The following is a 25,025-nucleotide window of genomic DNA, read 5'->3' on the forward strand; positions in this document are numbered from 1 at the left end:
TGCTGTGTGGTTCTACTCTGAGGATCTAGAATATTGACAAATTTAGTTTCTGAATCTGCAAAATTTAGAAAAAAATCTCCCATCACAGCAATGTTACCAAAGAAATCCCATCTTGTAAGACTTCCCAACTTTCCCCCCAAATAAACTGTTATCGCCCTGTGAAAGTGAGTCCCACACAAGAGGATTTCCATACATGCATCTGCCTTACCCTAAACAGATCAGCAACTTTCCTACTTTTGTGTTTGCTCTGATTTCTCTCAATCTTTCAAGCTTTAATTTGACACAATATGGCCTCAAACATAATCAAGAAATATTTAAACATATTTAAATTCATTTAAAAATGAATTTATTTTTCATTTGTTCATGAAGCTTTTCCTGATGCTCACCGACTCCCTTCTCTGGGAAGAGAGAGTGGCCTGGAAGGCAGGACATCAAGTGGGTATTGCTTGATAAAGAGACAACATTAGCTATTCTTTTACTTGTACTTCCAATAAGAGCAAAGCGACTAGACAGATGACTTTAGAGTTAAAGACAAATATACTATAGCTATTTGGCCATATTAGGCAATGAGAACACTAATGATCCCAAGTGAAAGAGAGAAGTTAAGTTAGTTGCTTCAATAGATTGCAACCAATATAAACAGAAAGAAATCGATATTTTCTTTTCCTTCATTACTCTGCCTTTCTGGTAAGTCTTCAACTTTCCTCTGAATTGGGGATGAGATACATAGAATTAGTACCTTCGTAGGACAATTTTAAAGAAGTTTAGTCATATTGTATGAACAAAAAGGTCTATAACATATGTTAAAGTTCCTACCATAAAATCGTTAAAATTTTTAACATTTATTGATTTTACCTCTCAGTCATTACAATTTTTCCTCTTACTTTTGATTTGAACATCAAGAATGATCTGAAGATTCAGGCAAACAATTATTAAAGAGAGGAGGGAAAGAAGGAGGAGAAGGGTAGAAATCCTTGAGGAGGAAGAGAAAAGGGGGAGGAAAAAAGACAGTAATTGAAAGAAAACAAAAAAGAGTAACTCATCAATTAAAAAGGAAGTCATTTAGTGGTAACAGTTTTTTTTTGTAAATGTAAGCATAAACATGAAAATAAAAGTGAACACCAGGTAAAAGGAGTTCAGCCAGAGATTCTTACAAATTATATGAGATTTGTATTCATTTGACACATTATAGCCCCAAACATAATCAATACATACTTAAACACTTAATGAAAAATAAATTTATGTCCTATAGAGAAATTTATTTGTGTTTATGTTCTCAATCTTTCCAAATTTCTCAGCTTTAAAATTACTGAAAGGCCAAAAAATATCTCAAATGTATTCAAGTTGTTAAAGAAAAAATGCACACAGGACATTAAGTTGTTGCTCAAATGTTACTGAACATAAAATACCATGATAAAGTGGCATCTTGCTGTGTCTCTATTACATCTTCAGCACTAAAATTAATTTATGATCAGTCATCAATTCATTTACATGTCGTTATATGCTAAATCCTTCCTTGCTGATAAATGCTTATCCTTAGATCCATTAAGCTAGAGTAAAGTCTGTGCTTTCTAATATGACCCTGATAATTGTTGCATTACCATTTTTATGAGATACAAAAACTAATGTTCCCCCATTTTTTGAGCCAATATTTAATCCTGAAATTTTTTCTATGAAGTTCTCATTGCCTAACTACCTGCTAAGTAAAATCTTCAACTCTAAATGTCTTTGATCAAATCAATCCAAATATTGACTTCTGTTTAGAGGCAGAGAAATATTTCAAGTCTCTGGAAATTCTTTTTACACTCAAATGTCTGAATATACAATAGTCCCACCTATATTCCAGAGAGAGAAAGGCATGGGGGAAGGTGGGAGGGAGTGGGAGAGAGGGAGGGAGGAAGGGAGAGAAATGTGTCATATAGGAAAAGCAAAATAAGCAATTAAAAAATCTCTTCCCTTGGTTCATATAATACTTGTTAACTCATCTCAAAATATTGTGCATAAAATATGCACTTTTCTTATCCATTAAATTCCAAAGTATATATTTAATTTCTTTTTAAAGACATCAGATAATGATTTCCTTAATTTTAGCATTATTCCTGGAATTTGCCTTAATACTCAATTATTATGCTTTTGTAGCAGAAGCAAAGTGTGGCAAGTGTGTGGAGTGTGTGTGAGTCTGAGTAGGGAGTGAGTGTATTTGTGTGTGAGGGAGAGAAATTGTTAGGCCATTAGGCTTCACCATCTGTCAGATCAAACTTTCCTGAGTCCAAGGACCCAAAAGCTGTGTGCTCAGGTCAGATGGTGAGGATGTCTGGTTTTATTACTTTCATACTCATCTGGTATGGGAGTTCCAGTAAAAACCTCCAAAGATATAAAGTGGAAAATACAGGGCCACAATTTCCTTTCAGCTGTAGTGTTCATGTGGGATCCAACAGGCAAGGAAAATTTTATTCGTTTCACTTTACAACACTCAATCTGGGTCTTTTTGTAATCAGTGAGGCAGTTAGAATCTTGACTACATGTTCAGGACATTGTCCTCTCCCACTCTCCTCTTTCCTTGGTTTGTTTTCATGGTGGTGCCATTAAATTCAGGAAACACTTATCCTTGACTCCCACCACCTTTTGGAAGTTAGAGAAAGAAATCTTGAAATCTTGCCCCTCCCTGGTATTCAGAGAGCAAAGCTGACAAGTTGAACACTGAGGAAGAAACAGTCCATATTTCCCAAGACAATGTTGCATAGACATTGCTTAGTCCCAAATGCAGTGTGATGGTATGAAACTTAAAAAAATGTACATTATTACAACCAAATAGTATTAAGCACAAATTAAAATAAAAATTATAAAAATAATATTCCTTCCAAAAGAGCTAATGGATTTTAATTTTATTAGAAAAAGGTAACTGCACACAGAGATAAATATGAGAAGAATAAATAATAAAAGTCATATCAAATTCAATATTTTTATCAAAATTAAGCACATTGTGGGAAAGGATTAACGTTTCCAGCGATAAAATGCATATTTTATTTTTATAAATACATACTTATTCCTCTCAACACACACACACACACACACACACACACACACAGAGAGAGAGAGAGAGAGAGAGAGAGAAGTAAAAAAAAAAAAAACAGAACATTATTTTCCTCTTCAATATGCTAATTCTGAGGATTAGAATGAACTGGGCATTTCCAGGGCAGAGATCATAGTAATTTATCTTTAAAGTAAAACTGATTGATTTTGTTCATTCTTCTGCCACTTATCTGGTAGATAACCTTCAAAAAGGATGTAAATCCTTCTGTGACTCAATTTCTTTAGCTATAAAATGAGAACAACAACAATAAAAATGAGGTTATGAGGATTAAATGAGTTAGTAGATGGTAAAACTTTACATCAGGGCAGGGAGTTCTTTCTACAAATGTAAGAAACCAAATAATTTAGGCTTCTCCATTCTATAGTTCTGTCATGCATTCTTTAGTTCTGATTTCATACTTACATCTTGTTTCTTTACAAACTCTAACATTTAAATCCATTCTTAGCTCAGCCAGCCATAGGAAAAAACAAGCCACTGCTTAGAAGGGTATCATGCATTGACTAGGAGCTAGGTTTTCTACTTTATTATTATTATTGCTGTTTGGTTGTTGCTATTATTAAATCTAAATGTCTATTCAAGTGACTAGAAGTCATGGGCTTAAAATAAATGTTTGTTTAGGGAATAAATACATGAAACAGGAGACTTGCAAATACATATTACCATTACTAAGATCATGGGATGTGGAATTATTGATATTTTCGTTTCTTTTTGTTCTTTTTCATTCTTGATGATCATTTCAAGATTTAAGTAGCCATTCACAAACTACATACTTGCTATGAAAATATTTGGAGTTAATGTATATATATATATATATTTTTTACAGAATAAAGCTCTGTAGACTGTTAGTGGCTGGTATTCCCTATGCTGGCAGTTGGGAGTACAATTCAGCCAAGTAAAATTTGAAATTTTACATAAAGACTTTCAGCCCACCCAGTGTTACTGTGTTACCCAGTGTTACATCCATTCTGGATGGCTTTAGAGTCTCCAGGAATGGAAATTGTTAGTTCTATTTAATAAAAATGGTCATTTGCTTCATGAAAATGACAATATAAGGGAATTTCAGTTGAAAGTAAAGATTAATTTACACCACAGGCGAGTTTAGAACTCTAAGAAACTGACGGTAAGTTCAGAGTCCTCTAGTCTCCAAAGCTCATTGAAGGAGTATGTGTATTATGGCCTATCTCTATTAGCACTATTAAAGTAGCCTTATAGCTGAACAAAACCTAAGAACATCATTAGAACAATATTTATTAGCACGTTGGTTTTGATTACATTTGGTCCACATAAACATCCACCTGAGCATATGTACAGGCATGTGTACACACACAATTACATGTACATCCTAGTTGCTCTCCCTCACACACAAATATATTCACTCGCTACATAGACTCACACATATTCCACACACATTGTGCCTTGTCTTTCATACACACATGTATACCATACACTTTACACACATGTTCACAAACTGTATAGAATTGAAAACTGTGTAATACATGCACATACCCTGTATAGATGTGCACACCCCATTCACACTCACACTGTATATGCACTTTCAATCTTCCTTGTTCTCACACACATTTATACTCATGCACTCTACACCCTACATATGTACATACACTAATACTCACATCCCCTATGGCCACACTAGTACCTACATATACTCATTCACACTTCCTACACACATACACATAGACACACAACACACCCTGGAAGGCAAATCAAATCTTTGATCAAACTTTCTCCTCAAAGTCATTGGTGCATGGAAAGACAAAAAAATGTGTATGGGGGAGGTGCTTAAGTTGCTTAAGTGTAAAGTACAACTTCTGCTAAGGAGATGTATTATTCATAGGATAAGTGCATTGTGGAATTCATGCCTAAACACCCTGAGGTTTCTATATTCAGAAGTAATTAAGCAGTGAATTCAAGTAGGAAAATTTAGACTTTCTTTTCTTAGCAATAAGAGCTTCATTTGGAATTAACATTATATTACTAACAGGAGAAATGCAGGTTACTTAAGATGTTTAAACTTGACATCTTAACCAGTGGACTATTTTAGACATCCTTACTTGTTCCTGACAGGTGTGTATGTAAAAGTGCAGGGTGGTGTTCTCCCAATTTATAGATACATTTATCATCTTTCTAATTATAGTATTTAATAAAAGAACTACATCAGCATAGCTGACTTTTTTTCATCATTATTGCACATTTTTACTGCATTCCTAAAGGAAAAAAAGAGTTCAGTATCATTAGTGAAATATGCAAAAATATGCAGAATTTTACCCTTAAGGAGATTATGCTAGAAATTCAGGCAAAGAGGCTTAACATAATAGTGCCCTAATAAGTCAGCTTTCTGAATTCAAAGATTTTAACTTTTGCTCTGTCACTGTGGGTTGGATCTGGGTTTCAAATCACACCAGTATATCTGCAGTTCTTAAATCTTAATTTGACTGGCAAGCTGACCATCCATCAAGCAAGAAGGAAAACCGAATAGTGGACTCATGCATCATGCACTTCCTCATGCAGAGAGGGCTGTACAGGAAAAGTGAAGGCACTCATGTTTTCTCAGCACTAAACCAGTTTCCATTTGTGTTTGCAGAACTAATATGGAACACAAAGTCTGTGGAATTCGGAAACTGTTGGATTAAAAGTAAATTAAGACTGTGATAAGATGCTTTCTAGGATGAAAGTTGTCATCCAGGAAAATACAGATATGTGTAGTTTCCTTAGAAATCCTAAAGAAATGCAAAGACCAGGCTTAGTATGGAGTAGCTAGGTCTTCATAATTTTGTAAAAGGCATTTTTTGTGTGTGTGCCTGTGTATCAAAGAATGTATAACTATGTGAACAGAAATACTGAATTTTTACTTTTCACCATATATATTGTGTACATATTAAGATTTTAAAATTTCCAATTGAAATTGTTGGACATAGGTTACACATCAGTCCTGGAATCATCAGAGGAGGGTACCAACTGAAGTCTTTCACTTGGTGAACAAGGCAAGCAGAAGCCAGAGGAGTAAATAAGTCAAAATAAATATACTTCTTGGAAAAGGGGAAGTTGTTGGATTCTACACTATAAAATGCATAAATGCATGGTTTATCTCACTATGCATTTTCCACTCTAAAATTAATACCTTGTGCAACTGAAGAGTCTTTTTCTGAAGACTTGCTTATTTTCATCAGTGAATGGTTTTACAGTGTGAAATATCAAGAAGCATTTTAAGATTGCATTCATTTTGTATGTTCCTCCTGATATACAAAATATATCATTTCTAAAAGTTTTTTTTTTTTTTTTATGTAATAGACTTGGTTCCCTAGCACAGTGAACTTTTCATTAAAGCCATGACTATAATTGAGTTTTCTTTCATGTCTTTAAAGCTTTTTAAAATTCATGAATTTTCTTATCATTTTTGCAGCAAAGCAAAAGTATTTCCAAATCCTTTTTGAATTTTGTGTTTAACATTAACATATTTAAAATGTTACAGAAATAGATGGAGTGGAATAAATCTTACATAAGAAAGTAAGAAAGTACTTGATTTTTGATGCATTTCAATATTGCAAATAGGTCAGTTATTCATATTAAATCAGTTCCATTACCTGTCACAGAACTGTCTATATTGTCCATACTGGATCCGGGTGTCTGGTCTAGTGCTCTAAGGGGCCTGGGGATTTCTAAAGCTTCCTCTTCATCATCAGCATCATCATCTGAAACATCTGTTTCCAAGTCAGAAATCAAGGCTCCTGACACATAACCTAATGGTGGAACTGGGGGCTGTGGGAGTGGATTATTGCTTTGAATGTGCCTAGAATTCAAATGGAAACAATAAAATGGGAAAAGCAGTCCATTAACTTTCAAAAACATTGTAATAAGAATTAAATGCCATGCTATGGTAACAGTATTCTTCTTTTGTTCTTTTACTGTTGTCTTTTGAAACTCATTTCCAAGTCTGGCAATATCCCCTGTGTATCGTCACACTTAAGGGAAAGTAGTGCTGTCCTTGACTCCAATTGGAAGAAACAACAAGAAGCTCTGCTTTGGGGATTTTTCTAGACTCTGCCTCATAACTCTTCTCTTTGCTGACTTTATATGTTTTTACAGAAGTTAACTATGTCTTTGAGAATAATAGATTTCTATAAATTTTTCTAGTGAATTCTTGAATTTCAGTGTGGTCTCAGGACCCTGATATTTGTATTTTTTATCAGAAATGAGAGTGGTGTGAGGACTGCCCTTTCATTTTATACATGAGCTATTATTTCTGACATCATTTTAAACACATTAACTATAGCATGCAAGTGGTAAGCAAGTTGCCCATAGTTATGCAGATAGGAAGCAGGTTCACCTCCATGGTAACTGCCCCAACTTGGGCTGTCCTCAGTCAAAGCTCAGAGTATGGAATCAGAATCTGCCTAGAGGTGGGACTTAGGACCAATATATTTTAAAGTTCTCCATATGATTTCAAAACACACAAATTTGAGAACCCCTGAGCCAAAGTCTCTGCTTCAAATGACTTAAAGTTGTGATTTCACCAGTTAACCTTGAGAGAATCCTATCACTCTTTAAGTAATTGGCTTCATTTTAACCAGTGATGTATCATAAAATAATTATGTGTAACAGGAGGTTGTCTTTAATCTTTAGAAAAAATGAGAAAATGTTCAAGACCCTCTTATCCTAAGGAAAGAGCATGTTTATACAGCTTTAAGTGACATACCTGTTTGAGAATCTCTTTGTATGTATAGTTAACTATGTTATATTTTAATATAGCTGTTATATTTTAAAAATAGTCAATTAACACTGAGAATAAGAGTCATCTCATAATCAACTTACTCTAGTAGCTAGAATTACCCTCCCATAAAAAGAAAGATAATATTATCTTTTAAAAAAGCTACCATGATTTCAAGCACAGGGTATAAATCAAGAGAACATAATTCAAAGAATGTCACAGAGATTTTGTTTTCAAGGGTGCAGGCCTATATATCACTATCTGAGAGAAAAACATTGGAAAAAACAACCAACCCTATAAAATTATGATCTACCATATTTGTACAAGATACCTATATGAATTGCATCTACAATTTATGAAAGTTTTTTAATAATTAGAAGAAAAAACTATAGATCCTGGTGTGGTGGCACAGGCTTGTAATCCCAGTGGTTCAGAAAGCTGAGGCAGGAGGATCACAAATTCAAAGACACCAATTTAGTGAGGCCCTAAGAAACTTAGAGACAACCTGTCTGAGGTGTGGGTGAGGGGGACAGCTGAGCATGTGGTTTAGTGGTTAAGTGACCCTGGGTTCAATCCTTGGTACCAAAAGAAAAAAAATGAAATTTGGGTTTTTAATCTATTCTTTATGATTTTAAAAAATGCATTTTCTGTTAGTACATTTGTTATTTTTCTGATTTGTTTAATTCTGCCCAAAGAGGGTCTTTTAATAACTGACACTGACCATAAGTGATTTGCAGAAGCTTGGATTTACATATTCACAACCACATGCAGAATTAATCACAGGCATTTTGAAGAATCCAAAAGGAGTCCTTCATCATGGCATTAAAAGTGAGTTCAAGGATAAGCTAATTGAAGCTAAATCAGTTGTAAATTAGAAGATTCCACTGTAGCCAAATAGCACTTTAGACTGAATTTCAGCAGACCTGAATTCTTGCTCTAGCTTACTCTCCAACTAGCTATGCGACTTTGGTCAAATTAACATTTCTGTAGTAGTTAAATCATTTTCTAAATGATTAACGAGTATACAAAATCAAAATTTTGTCCCCATGTGTATAGTTTTATGAATATGTCTTGTGAATTTATATAAAAGGGCATTTCCATGTGCAGAAAACATGGATCCCTTGACTCAGTGAATATATTTACCATGTTTGTTTTGCTATATCAAACTGATATGCCCTTGTCAGTTCATCCAGGTGAGCCTGCAGCATGGGTTGCATCTCTACCCGTGGAGATGGAGTAAGAGTGGCAGTAGACTGTTGTCCAAAAGAGATAGCAGGAGAGGAAGCCACGCCTCAAACAGGTGGAGTTGGGACCCGATCATCATCTTCTTCCAGTTCATGTTCCATACCCTGGTGTAAGTATGTTTGTACTGGTAATGGTGGGCACCAACTATCACTGTCATAGCTGAAATTAGATGAGGAAAAATGCACATTAATAGACAAACAAAAATGGCTACACTGACAATAAACAGCAACCACACGGTGTCTAAAATGTTCTCTCAGTTTACTTCATCCTGATCACATTGTCAATGCTACTATAGTAAATCACCTAATTTGAAATTGTAATTACAACTGTTATCTCAGTATCTCAATTTATTCTTTAAAGATCTTTTTTGCTAATTGTTACCCCACAGTTACAAAAAGCAATAACTTCCCAACAAAGTTACTCATGTGGAAACACCAAATTGCTAATAAAAGACAATTAATGAATTTAGTGCTTGTAGACTTAACTGCTTCCTTCTCTTATGCACCAGCAGAATACATCAATAGAGCTGACTGACCATATAAGAAGTATCAGAGAACTTGATTTGCTTTTTTTTAAAGAGAGAGTGAGGAGAGAGAGAGAGAGAGAGTGAGAGAGAGAGAGAGAGAGAGAGAGAGAGAGAGAGAGAGAATTTTAATATTTTATTTCTTAGTTTTTGGCAGACACAACATCTTTGTTTGTATGTGGTGCTGAGGATCGAACCCGGGCCGCACGCTTGCCAGACGGGGGCGCTACCACTTGAGCCACATCCCCAGCCCCTTGATTTGCTTTTATTCTAGACTTATGACAACCTTTCTATTTGATATTCCAGTCATAAGACTTCATGACACAAATTATACTCAATATTAGTTTATTTCCCTTAATTTTATCAGTAAAATCAAATGCTTCTTCTTACATTGAGTGTTAAATTCAAACCAGAAAACAGAAGTTCAAAACCTTGCCCTACAAAATATATATTTTTTAAAAAATTGTTTTATTGTAGTAAAATATTTAATATGAAATGAACCTCATTGACATATTTTAAGTGCACAAAATACAATTATTTTAAATACTTATATTTCATGTTCAAATTACATCTAGAAACGGGATTATGGTCCAGGAATATGACCATAATATGACCAGGAATATGTTTTTGTTGTGGTACAAAATAAGCAGAATTTCTACTTATACTTTTTCTGTAACCCTAATGTTTTCAGAAATCAAATAAGTCCTAATATACTTTTTTATAGATTTTTAAGTATAAGATAAGAATAATAAAGGATTTAATTGTTTTCTTAATTCAACATCTTAAATATCTCCTGAATCTGCCTCCTACATCTCCTCTTCCATAATTATTGATCAGTCACCTTCTATAAAATAGTTCACTAGCTTTCTGATTCTCTTTTCTTCTTTTCCACCCTATCTTTAATGCAGGCAACAGGATGTTAATTCACATCACACCTACACTTACGATCATAACTAATATGAGAAAAGTCAAAACTCATTAGCTGGCTTAAAAGATCCTTCCCCAATGGATTAATCTGTTATTTTAGCCCTGTTTCTCACTATTTCCCCAACATCAGCCTATTTTCTAATGTTTCCAAAACTCTGGGTCTGAGTATGACTGTTCTCAAATCATCTATCTGCCTGTGGGTTTCTGGTCACCTCAAAGGTGGTTAGTTTTGTGGAACCTTCTCTACCATTTCCATATACAACTGATTAGAATTTTATAATACCTACATTGTGGAACTACCCATGTTATATTGGGATTATTTGTCTCTGTCTCTTTTGTCCTATTATTCTGTGAGATCCTTAAGTCCAAGAACTATTTAATACTCTTCTCCATTGCTAGTGCTTAGTACCTAAAATTAGAATTAACTATCCATATCACAGCTATGCATAACTAGTCTTGATCTCCCTTATAAAAAAAAACTGTAACTCATATAGATCCACTGTAAGTTGAATATCTTCACTTGAGTAACATTTTAATCATTTTGTTAAAAACTGAATATATCATAAAAACCTGCATGTGGACATGTATAGCAGTTTTATTTATAATTGCCAAAATTTGGAAGTAGCTAAGATATCCCCAGAAGTTGAATAAATAAACAGATACATCCAGACAATGGAATATTATTCAATGTTTAAAAGAATTGGGCTTCAAGTCATAAAAAGACATGGAGAAAACATAAATGCACCTTGGTAAGTGAAAGAAGTCAATATACAAAGGGTATAGATTGTATATTTCCAATTCCAGAACATTCTAGAAATGGCAAAACCATGAAAAGAGTAAAAACATCAGTAGTGCCAGACTCTGGGGAGTGAGAGATGGGCAAAAAGCAAAGTGGATTTTGGAACAGTGAAGATATTTTGTATGATACAATAATGGTAGATACATGTCAACCTGAATCTGTCCAAACCACAAAATGTACCACATGATAAGTAAACCCTGTGGGAAATGATGCATTCTGGGAGATAATGATGTGCCAATGCAAGTTCATCAACTAGAATAATTGCACCAGCTTGGTGAGAGATGATAGGAGATTATGCATATGTGAAAGTTGGGATAAATCACTATGCTTTTCTTCATTTTTTTGTGATCCAAAAACTGGTCGATAAAAATAAAATCTCTTTTTAAAGTAACCCCAAATTTATCATCCTTTTTTCCCAAGAGTTATGTGTTAGGGTCCTGACTTTATTTCATATAGCATACAATTCAGTAGATTGATATTAAGTAAATTATTAAAAATACAGGGTACTATAGAATTGATTTGGAAGGCCTAATATTGTTTTGGGGTTGATCAAGGCTACAGTGATCACTAAAAAGAGAAAATTTTAAGTGACATATGTGGAAGGGAAATGGTTTTGGAACAATTCAGATAGTTTCCTAAATGGCAATATCTTCCAAAGAAAGAAAAAAAAATGGGCACAGGTGAAGCAGAGCACCACTTACATTTTTTTTCTATGAAAATATGAGAATGGTCTACCAATTTTATTTCTCTTATCTATTCTGTTTATTAAATATATTTAATCTTTAGTCTACCTTTAGGATAGGTTTTATAGTTTCTCAACATGAATCTTCTGCTCAAACTAAATTGGTTTGTCTCCTCTTGTCTACGTACTTTTCTGGTAGGTTTGTTCATAGAATCCAAGTTATTCAAATAAACTGGATGCCTCCAAATTTACCTATCTTAATCTGATAAATCCTCATGCTATAGGTGAAATCTCATATCTTTATAAAGATTTCCTTGATGAGGCCAACTAGCATTGCTAAACTACTCTTCTTAACTGGTGCTGACAATATTTTTCTACATTTATTTGAAAATTGATTATGCACCATCTAATGTTCTTTCCAATGTTGGACTCTTTTAACACTTTAAATTATTTTTGTATTTACTTTTCACATGTTTATGGTATCTTTTTCTCAAGTGGATTTAAGCTACCTTAGAGTTATAACACGGAACTGTTCTTGTTCTGTTGCCCCTAACAGTATACCTTAAAAATAGTAGGTTATAAGCATATTTACTGATTTGAAATGAAAACACACAATTTGATTAATTAATAAAAATGCTTAGGTTTATTTTCTTACTTAACTTTAAATATCATATTATTAACTCAAACAAAAAAATATACAAGAAAGCTAATCATAAAATAATTGTCCTTTTTCAGTATAGAATGTGTTTACCATTGTAGTTCATCAATTAAATTTACATTTACTTTGTAAAATTCAGTAGAAAAGAGCACATTTATTTTTGTGTCAGAAAGTCATAATTGCACTTTCTTACATTGGTTTATTCCCATATATATTATACTTTTAAATAAAAAACTATATACTTAATCTTTCAAATGAAATTAGCCAGTTATCTCCTAAAATTTGTGTAGTCCATAAATAGTAAACTGTTCTTACTTTCAATAATCTACTAGAGATATACCTATGGAATGAAAACACAAGATGAACATAAGAGAAAGGAAAAGTGTATGGTATATGCATCACATGTGTTAAGGTAACAAAAAAAACATGGTAGTAAGTTGTATTAGATTCATTTTTATTATTCAAATAATATCAGGCAAAGAAGTGTCTAACCATTAAAACATTATTTTTAATACTATGTAAATGCATTGCATTGTGTATTAAATGACTAAAACATATTTCATCACCTATCTCACAAACATACTATACATTTTATCACCAATTCTTCTATGTCCTTTTTCAAAGTTACTCTAGAACTTTAATATACCAACTCTGCATATAAGTCTACATGCAGTATATAAGCAAAGCTAGGAACAGTCCATGGATTCAAAGTGATTTGTACCAACATTAGATAAATAAACAAAGAAGGAAAGAATATTCAAAGAAGAAAAATATGAAAGAATAGAGGAAAGGAATCTGGGATATAGTGCAAATCAAAATGGCAAAGAATTGTTCATCATCTCTGAAATAGTCAAGTCTTGATCCATTCCAGAGGAACATATATTTTAGGCTTAGTTCATGCAGCTACTAAGGAAGGATGAAAAGACTACAGATGTGCCTATGAAGTCTATAAAAATGTAAATCTGTTTTGATAGTTTCCTTCACATTTTATAATACACATCTTATTTGAGAGATAGAATTTCATCTTTTTCTTGTGTAACATTAAAATGAATAAAAATTCTCCTAATGCCAAACCATAGTTCTTCTGGTCAACCTTTCCTAGGGAAGTGCTTGTTCTTTTGACATTCTGTCAGTGAAATATGAGGCGTCATGTTATGTCTTGACTGATGAATAATGATAAAGATGATGGCAAATCAATGCCGCATGTGAACTAACTTGTTAAAGGCCAAATACAAATATCAAATTACTAATAAAAAATACAATGAAGTTCAACACTAGCAAAAGCTTGCCAATCTCTAATTGCAATAACAAAGCAAAGCACCAGTTTTATACTTAATTATTATTCAATGCTTCCTAGCATCATGACTATAATAAAATGTATATATTTATAGTGAAGAACTAATACATTTTAACACTATTTTGTCTAACTGAAGATGCATATTGATGAGAGAGAACATTTAGCATTGTTACCATATTATTGAATTAACAATTAAATATTTTGTTATTTGGAAAATGCTTTGATAACTTTTGGTATTTAGTATTGTAAGGAAAGACTGGTCCAAGAAATGCTTAGAAAGAAAATTGCTGATTTCTAAACACTTAGAAATTATACTAAAAATTGTAACAAAAACTAGAGACTATACTTTCCAGATCACAGTTTTTGTCAGCTAGGAATTGTGCCTAAATCTACTCCTTTCGCACCTACCCACTTTCATCCTCTTATTTTACTGCCTTAGCATTTTTATATCATATGATTTCTAGATCATATGCTATGATATCTTGTATGTGATCCACCTGCAATCTCATGTCCTTCAGCATCATGTTCTCCAATCCATCATCTGTATTCAAAAATCAGAATTTTCCTATGGCATTAAGGATTCAAGATGAAAACTAAGACTCCATGTCAGATGTTGTCATACAAAATGTAGGTTAAAGCTCATAAAACCACATACAGAAGCCACCAATTGCTGAAGGATGCAGACAAGTAATTAAAATAAAGTGCTGAGGGTAGGGCATGGAAGTGGGTGGTACTGAATAGGGGCAACTAAGAGAAAAGCAGATACCTCTAACTAGAATAGGGCAGGGTTTCCAAAGGAAGACCAATGGAGCTATTTCTACTCTCATTTTCTCATCACACATAGTATTAATTTTAATTTTTTCTTTCCCCACAGAAATTTTTTTCCATTTGTTCAAATAGTGACCTTAGTATTGTTTCAATGCAGCTATTTATTAATGACCTATTTCTAGTACATAAGATCCATTAGATCAGAGACTTATTTCTTGTTCTCCTTTGTCCTTACTTTTTGCTCTATATCTGGCATCTAACAACCACCCAACTTGGCAATGTTCTTTATGAAGAAATGATTCAAGATTCACGGACATATTCTGCAGCTATCAGCTTTTTGAAGACTTACCTGCTTACCTGGCATCTATGATTATTCCTTGGGGTAGACAAATTATTATTTTGTATACAAAATTCCCCAAGAGCTCATTGTACAAAATCGTGTGTGTCAGAGAGAAAAAGACAGAGACAGAGAGACAGAGAGATGGAGATGGATAAGTGTTGTGAAGGGGGTTACTATCTAGAATGTGCTTTCTATCTTCCCCTCTGGGTCACAGGTCAGTTTTCCCTAGTAATTGTACATTTATCTTGTGTCTCCTATGTCTCTTCCAAGTACAATGCTTAGCACTTATTATACTTGATAGAAATATTTGTGGATTAAATTAGCTATTAGGATGTTAGAAATAAAAGTGTCATAATCTGTATATCTCTGTAAGTAGTATAACTGCAGAATCCTTGATGGATAGAAGTAAAAATTATCAAAAGCAAAAAATTAATTCTAAAGTTTCTCTACTTTGAATATGAAGAAAACCTCAAGCCTAAATTATGAAGTTTTCACACTAAAATATAAAAAGATTCTATAGAAGTTCTCATCTGTGAAATAGTCAACGTTAATTTCATGAATAGCAGACTACAACCTGAGTCTAATAATATTTCCTTTTTGGTAGTGTGAGGTTTGCACATTAGAAAACACCAAAATGTAAAGATTATATGTAAAGGAACAAAATCAGCCTCAGGTTAGTAAGTTTAATTTGTTCTTTTTGCATTGACTTTAAATATGTTTTCATCACAAACAATTGAAATAAAACCTACAATATTCTTTGAAAAAAAAAACCTAAAATAGAAGTAAATCTAATTCTGTGGTTAGTATTATTAACTGTTTAAGACCTAACCATTACTTTGAGCAAGAATGACTTTTTTTCAGCAAATACTAGGTAAAGTGATAAAAATTCAAAGGTAAATAAGGACTAAAATACATCCTAAATAAACTTCAAATATACATATGAATACATATACACATGCATGTAGATATATACATATACATGTATATGGTCAACAAATATAATTTACCTATTTAAAAAATCAAGTTGATATTATAGAAATCTTTAAAAAGGGATTTTTTTAATATCATATATTTTGGATGAATATTTAAACAAATTAAAATCCCCTTAAGAAATAAGTTTTTGCTTTATATCTTGATATTCTGAAAATGATTTTGTCAAAAGATAAAAGTCTGCAATAGCATATGTTATTTCATTATCAAATTAGTATTTCCAATTCTACTGCTAGATAAAACAAATCAAGTGATAAGTTTAGTACTCACTTTGATGGAATTAGTTTTATTTTAATGAGTAACTGGCCTTATTATATTGTACATATATTTCAAGTAGACTCAACAAAAAAAGATAATAGAAAGAATTCCAAATTACCCATAATTTTTGTGTGATCTGTGTTTTCAATTTTATGCTTATAAAGTTTTAATAGCACTGCTTTCTCTTCATATTCATCTTTTAAATTCATTCCCTCATTTTGTGATGATTCTGTTAAAAATGCAGACTGTAAAATTCTGTGTGATAATCTTTTCTTATGGAATATGTATCTTTGCTCTTCCTTTTCTTTTGCAGTGCTGGGGATTGAACCCAGGGCCTCACACAGGCTAAGCAAGAGCTCCAACACTGAGCTACACCTTCAGCCCTTATAGGTCTGCTATTTCTTTGCTCACAATTCATGTGAGACTAACACATTTATACCTTGAGGTAAATTAATTTCATATAAAAAATTTAATTTTTTTTAATTTACGGAAAGAAAGCATGTACCCTTAGCTGCCTATTTCATAGGTCAATATATTTCTAAAATATATAAATGATAATAATATGAACATATATGGGCACTATAATCCCAGAGAAACAAATAAAGTCCTTTGGACGGAGAAAAAAACATACAAAAAATATGTGATGAGTGTGTGTGTGTGTGTGTGTGTGTGTGTATGTGTGTGATGTGTGTACATGTATACATACTATGTGTGTGTGTATATGTATTTATATATATAATTCATGTTATATCTATACAGATGTGTGTGTGTGTATATATATATATATATATATATATATATATATATATAATATATATGGGAAAATAATGTTTTTGAAAGAAAACAAAAGCTATGACATAGAAAACAGTTATGAAAAGTACTCTGGGAACCTCAGAAGATTTAGAAAGCAGATAGAATAAATGATAAGTACATACATATGATATTTTTTTGAACCAAGACAAGATTTAAATCTATCATTCAAATAAACTGATATATATATATATATATATATATATATATATATATATATATATATATATATTTCTAAGTAAAGAAAATTTATGCAAAGAAAAACTGTCTGTATTCTCTATTTTAGGTTACATAAAGGTCTAGTCAAAATAAACAGTGACCTAGGAATTATAAGGAAGACATAGGATTTATTCATACAGAAAAAGAGAATATATTCTTTTGACCTGTTTTTTTTCTTTCAAATAAAAAATTATCTGTGTCTGTGTTCAAAATCAATTAACACTTAAGCTTACAGAGGACACTAACTCTTGTTAGATGTTTCAAAAGAAAGAATCAGAAAACTGATCACCTTTAAAGGTCCTCAAAGGAAATTTTCTAACTTAAAAAGGTTTTGTTACAGAGTGTGCATTGCCTTGAACCTCTTTTATTGTCCCTGCCCCCAAATTCCCATCAGAGCTGATGATTAAAGTTCTACCCACTTCCCAGGTCCCTACAATTATCCCATTGTGATGGCGCTCTACCGTGGTGCCCTGTTATGGCCAGACATCAAGTCATTAGAGAACTGCAAGGGATGATGAGGAAGATTATTTTAATTTCCTTTCAGCCCTTCTCAGGAGTGGCTCTTTAGTTCAAAGAGCTGTGGGTACTTGCTTTCAAACTAACAAGCAATATTATAAATGTAGGCTGCATTATCATGATTGCAGACAATCTGAGGCACTTGAAGGCCAAGGATTCACAGTCCTCAATATGTGCTGTTTTGTGTTTATCAGCTAAAAATACACGGACAGTGCAAACAGGAAAGAGGGAAAATGTAATGAACAGGGTGGGAGGGGAGCTAAGAAAGAACAAGAACTCAGGGCAAAAGAGAACAATAGAGAGTGGAATGCAAGCTGGGCCATTTTGTTGGTATATAAAATACCATTTACCCATTCTCTTGCTGTTCCACTCCATAGTGTTCCAGCTCTATGCCAGGAAGGGGTTGAACTGGGGGAGGAGGTAGAGGGACATTGGCCCAGGTTGATCCATTGTTTTTCTGTGGTTTAGAGGAGTTTTTATTTTTCCTCTTTTTTCCACCTTTCCCACCTGGAAATAATAATGCATTTATTTAGAGATGGTGAATATCAGAACGAACAGGCAATATCAGGTGGAAAGATGTATTTGTTTTCAAAATACCAGAATCGCTATGTTAGAGATGGTAAAAGCTATAAACAATGAAATTATATAATCAGAAACACATTTTTATAAATCACTCAAAATGATATTGTTTCTTTCCCATTGCATTAACTGCAGAGCTGAATAAACCAAAAACATGGCTGCTGTATCAAAAGAACATTTATTGATTTATTCATGTCTGCTGCCTCCACGTTTTCACTGTTAGAGGAAATAATGGTCCATAACAAATTCTTTTAAATGTCAGATTTTAGTGCGTTTAAAATGCTCTTTTGAATAATCTCTCTCAGTGGAAAATACAGTGTCTAAGGATACAGGCTTAACTTTTCCATTAGAATTTGCTCAATTTAATTAATCCAGGAGAGTAACATTTTTCTCTCAAAAGTCACTGATAAAAATCAATCAAGTACAATCTGGAGAATACCTATAAACCTCTCACAATGATACATTTCATAGACTTTTTGACTAATAAATGGCACAATTACTTTTGCATATAGTGAGAATATTTCCCAGATGTTTTAACTATCACATTTTGTAAATTCCAAAAAGGAGGAAAAATTAATGATAATATAGTGATCAGTTTCAGTACTATTTGTTACATGAATGAATTCATGCACAAATATTAGCAGAACATAAATGAAGAGTGTATGAGCCATATCTGAGATTACATGATGCTTAATGAACTATAAAAATAAAATTCATCATCTGCATAGTGCTGTACTTTTTAAAATCAAGTAAATAAAGCTTTTTCATAAAAATGGACCTCAGTTGGATGCAGACTGAATACTTCATGAGCAAAATGAAAATGACCTTTCAGGGGTGACTCAGTAACTTCCAATAATTCCACCTCAACTTATAGCTAAATTTTAAGCATAGGATATTTGTAGCAGGGCTATCTAGCCATTTAGATCTCACTAAGAAGTCAATCCATCCTTTTTCTTCTACAACTGCTGAGTCAGATTATGCAATTTGGTAATAATGTATTTGAGTGCCAGAAAGTGATAAAACTCTTAAACTAGACACTACAGTCAATTATTGAGTTGTGTACATTTTCCACATAGGATACATAAATAAATATTTAAAAGAAGATCCCTACAAAAAAAGTGCTTTCAGCTTTCCTCTCACTTCTATTCTTTGACAGGACAAAAGATATTAAGAGGAGGGTAAGAAAGTGTCCTATGTTTAGTGAGTAAGAGTTTGGTTTCTGAGTTTGAAATTTAACTCCTCACTCAAAAGGTATTGCCTTAACTTACATACATGTAAAAAGAAATATGAACTTATTCCACTTTTTTTTCTTTGGTACTTGGGATTGGACCCAGGAATGTTTTACCATTGAGCCACATCCCCAGCCCCTTTAGTTTTTATTTTGTGACACGATCTTGCTAAGTTGTGTAAGGCCTTGGTAAGTTGCTGAGGCTGGCCTCAAAATTTGTGATCCTCCTGAGTTGTTGGGATTATAGGCATGCAAAAGTTACTACTTCCTTGAGTTGTCATGAGGATTATAAGAGATATTGTATAGGAAGTGCTCAGATGCACAGAAAAACTCAATAAATGCCAATCATAATTGCTTTCTCCTGTCTTCTCTTCCTCATAGCAAAACCAGTTTCACTTGTTTTCTGAAGTCTTACTTGTCAGAAAAGGCCTCATATTCAGAATAAAAATAATAATAAGCTTGCTCGGTTATAAGTATGTAATTTTTGTTTTTAAGGTAAATGAACCTCAATTCCTCATTTCCTTAACCCACCAATCACTAAGGTCTATTTCCTTTTTACAGTATCAGAACTATATTTCAATGATTGAGAGAAGAATGCTTGAGCTATTTGTTCTTCCTGATCATTCCCTTTCAACTTTATGTATGCACAATCCTAATCACATTCTCCAGCATTTTAGAAATGTCATTTGAATCTCACCTGAACAAAGTGCCTAAGAAAGAAGTTCTTACACCTCCGTATTCTAGATGATGACACTAAGGCTCTGAATGTTATGTGATTCACTTTCACATAGCAAGAGAACAATCAGATTTACTACTGAGCAGCTTAACTTGAAAATATTTCTAGAGCTCTGAACCTCATTGTTGAAGCCCTTGCTCAGGTTCAAGAAAGCTACTCATTATTATGCTTCCAAACAACAACAGGCTTTTAAATGTGTTCTGGAAATAGCTGAAGCACAGAGAGAATTACTGTGGACTTTACAACCAACACTTATTTTTCCCCTGTTCTGGAGAAATATCTGTTCTTTCATTTGATCAGTCTGGGTAGGACTATTATTCATCAACACATGCATCTTAGGACATCTTAACAACACTTTGAGATGGAGGTGAGCTTGATATAACTGACAACTGTTAAAATCTCTTGAGATCTGAATCTTTAGAGAAGCAAGCCACAGTCTGCTGTTTCACCTTGAACCCTGTATCATCTGAAGGCCAGAGTACCTAAATTATGTTTTAACGAAGCAGATATTGATGCCTTGTAAACATATTTGACCCTTTTCTCTTAAAATAAAAATGTAAATAGTTGGATAGTTAAAGCTTAAAAAATGACTTCTCTGTAAAAAAAATAAATCATAAAAGCAATTCATTTTAAAATTAAACATATGGTCTATTTTTAAAAAAATATTAAAAGATTTAGCTATTGTTACCAATATTTTATATTATATACACATACAACTATGATTTAAAATACTATTTTAAAACATCTGAGTTTTATTGTATAGTTTTTACTGGTTGGATATTTAACAAGAAGTACTCAGAACTTACATATTGAATGCATTATAAAAGTGTTTCAAAGAGGGTAAGAAGTTCACTCAAATAATTCAGAAATGCCCAATTTTCTTTGTCACTGTGATTATTTTAAATTGGTTACACCAATGTGCACAGATTTAAAAAATCCCATAATATATGATTAGCTAGCCATGGGGCAGTTAATTCTTAGATTTGGCCCCTAGGAAACATAGCTATAAATAAAAAGAATTAAACAAAAGTGTAACATTAAACTCAATTAGACTAAACTGTAAAAGGAATAATCACCTCACTCTTACCTACTAAAAAATGCTTTCTATCACCAATTCAAGTAATCCTGTATTCAAATGTAGATGAAGTAGTTAATATAATTCCTGGATATATGTAAATGTCACTCAAGAGATTAATGGATTCAAACAGCAGCAAGCACCATTGTGAATCCTGTTCTGCTTTCAATTACTCAAAAGATAACTTTTAAATTTGGTGAAAATCAATCTATACAGAACATTTAATGAAAGATTTACAGGTCTTATGGAGTCCATGGCTTGCAATATGGAGATTTCTTTTCATATATTGCTTGATCTTTACATATATTTAATGAAATAAAAAGGAATATCCAACAAAATTACTTTTTAATTATTCAGAAAAATTGTGGGACTAATTATAAATAAATGCCCGCATAAATGACATAGAAGGTCATTCAAAACATTCCCTTATATTATTAAGCCAGTTTAAATTCATAACAGATGTTTAAAATTTTCTGAATTCTATAATGTACCTAATCCTACCAATAGGCAAGAAGAGCAAATGACTCATTTTGGAGGGAAGAGAGAGCATTAACATTTTCATTCTGAGAAGGTTCCATCTCCTGAGGAAAAGTAATTTAGTAAATGTAACACTAATGATAAGAAAAAGTTAACTCTTCATAGTCTTGATGCCTTGGAGACTGCACAGTATCATAGTACACTATAATCCTTTATTATTAATATGTAATTTTAAAAAACCAAACAGAAACTCCGTAAAAACAATTAGCATATAATTAAGCATATTAAGTAAGTGGAGTCAGGAACCAGTCAGAAGTAGGCAGAAAAAGGCATGTGATGTAAATAGGTGGAATTTACAATGTCGTTAATACAATATCCTCACATACAAAGGGAGGATAACTCATTAGGATAGGAATATATTTCTATCCAATAAAATGCGTTTTTCCTTACGCTTTTTGGTTTAGCTGATATTTCTCAAATATATATTAAAAGTGACAGCATAAAATAGTTATTGTTATCAAATATTGTATTTTTTGAAGTAAAAATTAATAATTTCACATATTAACATTCATATTTAGCATAGTAATCATTGAATTGATAACTATTACATAATATTTGAGAGGTTGTCCTAAAATAGGAAGTTATATTATTGGCATCCCGATATGAAATCATCTCTGAGATTATTTTCATTTCAGTTGAATTTATCTTTTGATATCAATGACCTGGAGTTAACTTTCATGCATGATCTTTTTATTATAAAGTTCTTTGGACTCATATATTTGGTTCAAGATGGAATGAACTCATCTGCTCTTTAAGGAATAGTAATTAGTAAAATGGCACTATTTTTCTTTCAATACATTATTGTGCAGTTAGTACGTAAGTGATGACAATGATTTTTATTGCCCACCCCCACCAAGGCATAATTTCACCAGGATCAAATGTTATTGTCATTTGAAAGATAAATGCCTGACAGTGGCTTGCGATTCAATATTTCCTCATCAGTTGTTAGGGAACACAGGTCATATGCTGGTGACAAACAAATATTTCTCCTTACTGTGATGAGACCAACCTGAGAGACTGCCACTCCTTTCTGAGCTGTTGTGAGAGCTGGTGGTGCTGAAATCCTGTGACTGGTTGTGTGGCATTCTATTAGACAATCCCTCAGCCAATCGGTAGTCAGGGATGTAAAGTAAGGCTAAGGGTTAAAGTCAGAGGTCATAGTGGCATCATGTGATTAGTTCACAGCACAAGCCCATGCAGAACATGCAGTTAGCAACTCAGAAGCGGATGTCGTGGGAGAGTGGAGGAATGACTCCTCTAGCCTGTCCTAATGGAAGTACAGATGGATTGCTGATCACTATATTGAAAAACAGCTGAAAGGATGAACCCGATTGGTGTTGGTGTGTGGTAGCGGCGGTGGAGGCAGTGGCGGTGGTGGTAGGAATTGTTCAAGGTACTAAATACATGCCAGTATGTTTTTTTAGTTTAGGTAGTGAACCTGGTAATGCATCACTGAATTGAACAACAAATACTAATTTCTATCTCATGCACAAATGACATGAAGTTAACTTCTCAGGACAGAAGAATGTGACTCACCATTGTTACCTTTGTTCTGTTCGGGCAGAGAATAACCAAATCCCATCAGATCTGTTTTTTGCTGAATTGAGCTTTTCCACTGTGGATCAGGCAGATCGACAGCCAATTCATGGATGCTATTGGAATGCAAGATCTGTGTCGTGGCATATGGGGTAGCCTGTGTTATTTGGCTGGAACTGTTGTAAGTGGTTTTGGTAGTGAAGTCAATGCTGCTATAAATGGCTCCATATGAGAGCATCTTTGCTGTTTTATCCCCTTGGCCTGGAACTGGTGGCAGCAAATCTGTGATGAACATAGGGAAATGAAACAATTTAATGACACACAGGAAGCCCAAAACTATGAGAATTGAAGATGAAAAATAAATGTGTCATGCCACACGTTTGCATTTCAGCTGAGATGGGCTTCATGAACCAATGAAGGGTAGATGATATACAACCATCGCCAAGCTATCAACCTCAGTGACAGGCAGGCCTACTGCTCGTCCTTCACGTCTCACTGCTTAACACATCCCTTCCCCCATTTCCTCTAACCAGGAATGAAAAATTTGGGATATTTCACTACTGAAACATGCTTTCAGTTGTTCACTATGTTTGAGAATCAAGGAAAGTGGTAGCAAGATACAGCAGCAATGAACAGAGGGAATCTACAAATTGTGCCTGAAAACAGCTCTTTCCACTTCATCCCCAAAGATATGGAATATGGCTGCTAAATAGTTGCAAAAATTTCCAAAATTATACGACCCTGATTTTGAAATCCATTTTTCTGAAGTTTTTACTTGACATTTATGTGATCTGATTTTATAACTGCAGAAATGGAGAACTGATGGTAGAAAATGTGTTCTTTTTTTCTTGCATAACAAAGGAAAAATTTCATGAATAAGTCATTTCCATAATATAGCAGGATTTAACTATAGAAAAAGCAACCTTAGTGATCAGTGAGTTTAATTTATGCTATCAACACTTAGAAGTGGAGAATTACAGTTTCACGTTGTAATACAGCAAGAGTAAAATTAAACTTCAGGAACAACACTGAATATCAATCGGTCCATTTATCATTTTGGTATGCTGAATTATCTTTACAGGATGCTTTATAATTCAGATCTGCCACCTCGCTCCTGAGCTCTTTTCCCTTTTCAGAAGAAAGACACTAAGTGAATCTAAAAGAGAAATCACTAACTCTAGTATTAATCATGTACAGTTAAGATAAATCTAATTATAGTGCAGTCCTGAATAATGTATGTTCTGAAAATATCACTTCATAGGACTTGAGGTCATGAAACCACTTGATCTCTTCATTATAAGACATTTCAACTGTCTTTAAAACTTTTAGATTTGATAATGCCCATAGTACTTGAAATAAAAGTGCTTACAGAAGTATTAGCTTTTCTTTGGAATTTTATAAATACTAAAAAAAAATCTTCATTAACAACAGTGACAAGAAATTTATAATATATTGTGTACAGTGTGCAATTTCACTCTTTCTGAA

At 33.2% G+C, this 25,025-nt stretch overlaps 1 protein-coding gene across 1 annotated transcript in view; it reads right to left on the reverse strand.

Moving 5' to 3' along the window:
- Window positions 1-25,025, reverse strand: part of LOC143387806 (roundabout homolog 2-like) — a 142,724-nt gene that overhangs the window by 104,432 nt on the left and 13,267 nt on the right. Inside the window, 5 exon segments of the mRNA XM_077108149.1 lie at window positions 6,694-6,899; window positions 8,961-9,221; window positions 18,200-18,356; window positions 23,014-23,139; window positions 23,541-23,822. Of these exon segments, the coding sequence (XP_076964264.1) occupies window positions 6,694-6,899; window positions 8,961-9,221; window positions 18,200-18,356; window positions 23,014-23,139; window positions 23,541-23,822 (1,032 nt within the window).

Source organism: Callospermophilus lateralis, unplaced genomic scaffold (genome assembly GCF_048772815.1).
Source record: "Callospermophilus lateralis isolate mCalLat2 unplaced genomic scaffold, mCalLat2.hap1 Scaffold_169, whole genome shotgun sequence".
NCBI lineage: Eukaryota > Metazoa > Chordata > Mammalia > Rodentia > Sciuridae > Callospermophilus > Callospermophilus lateralis.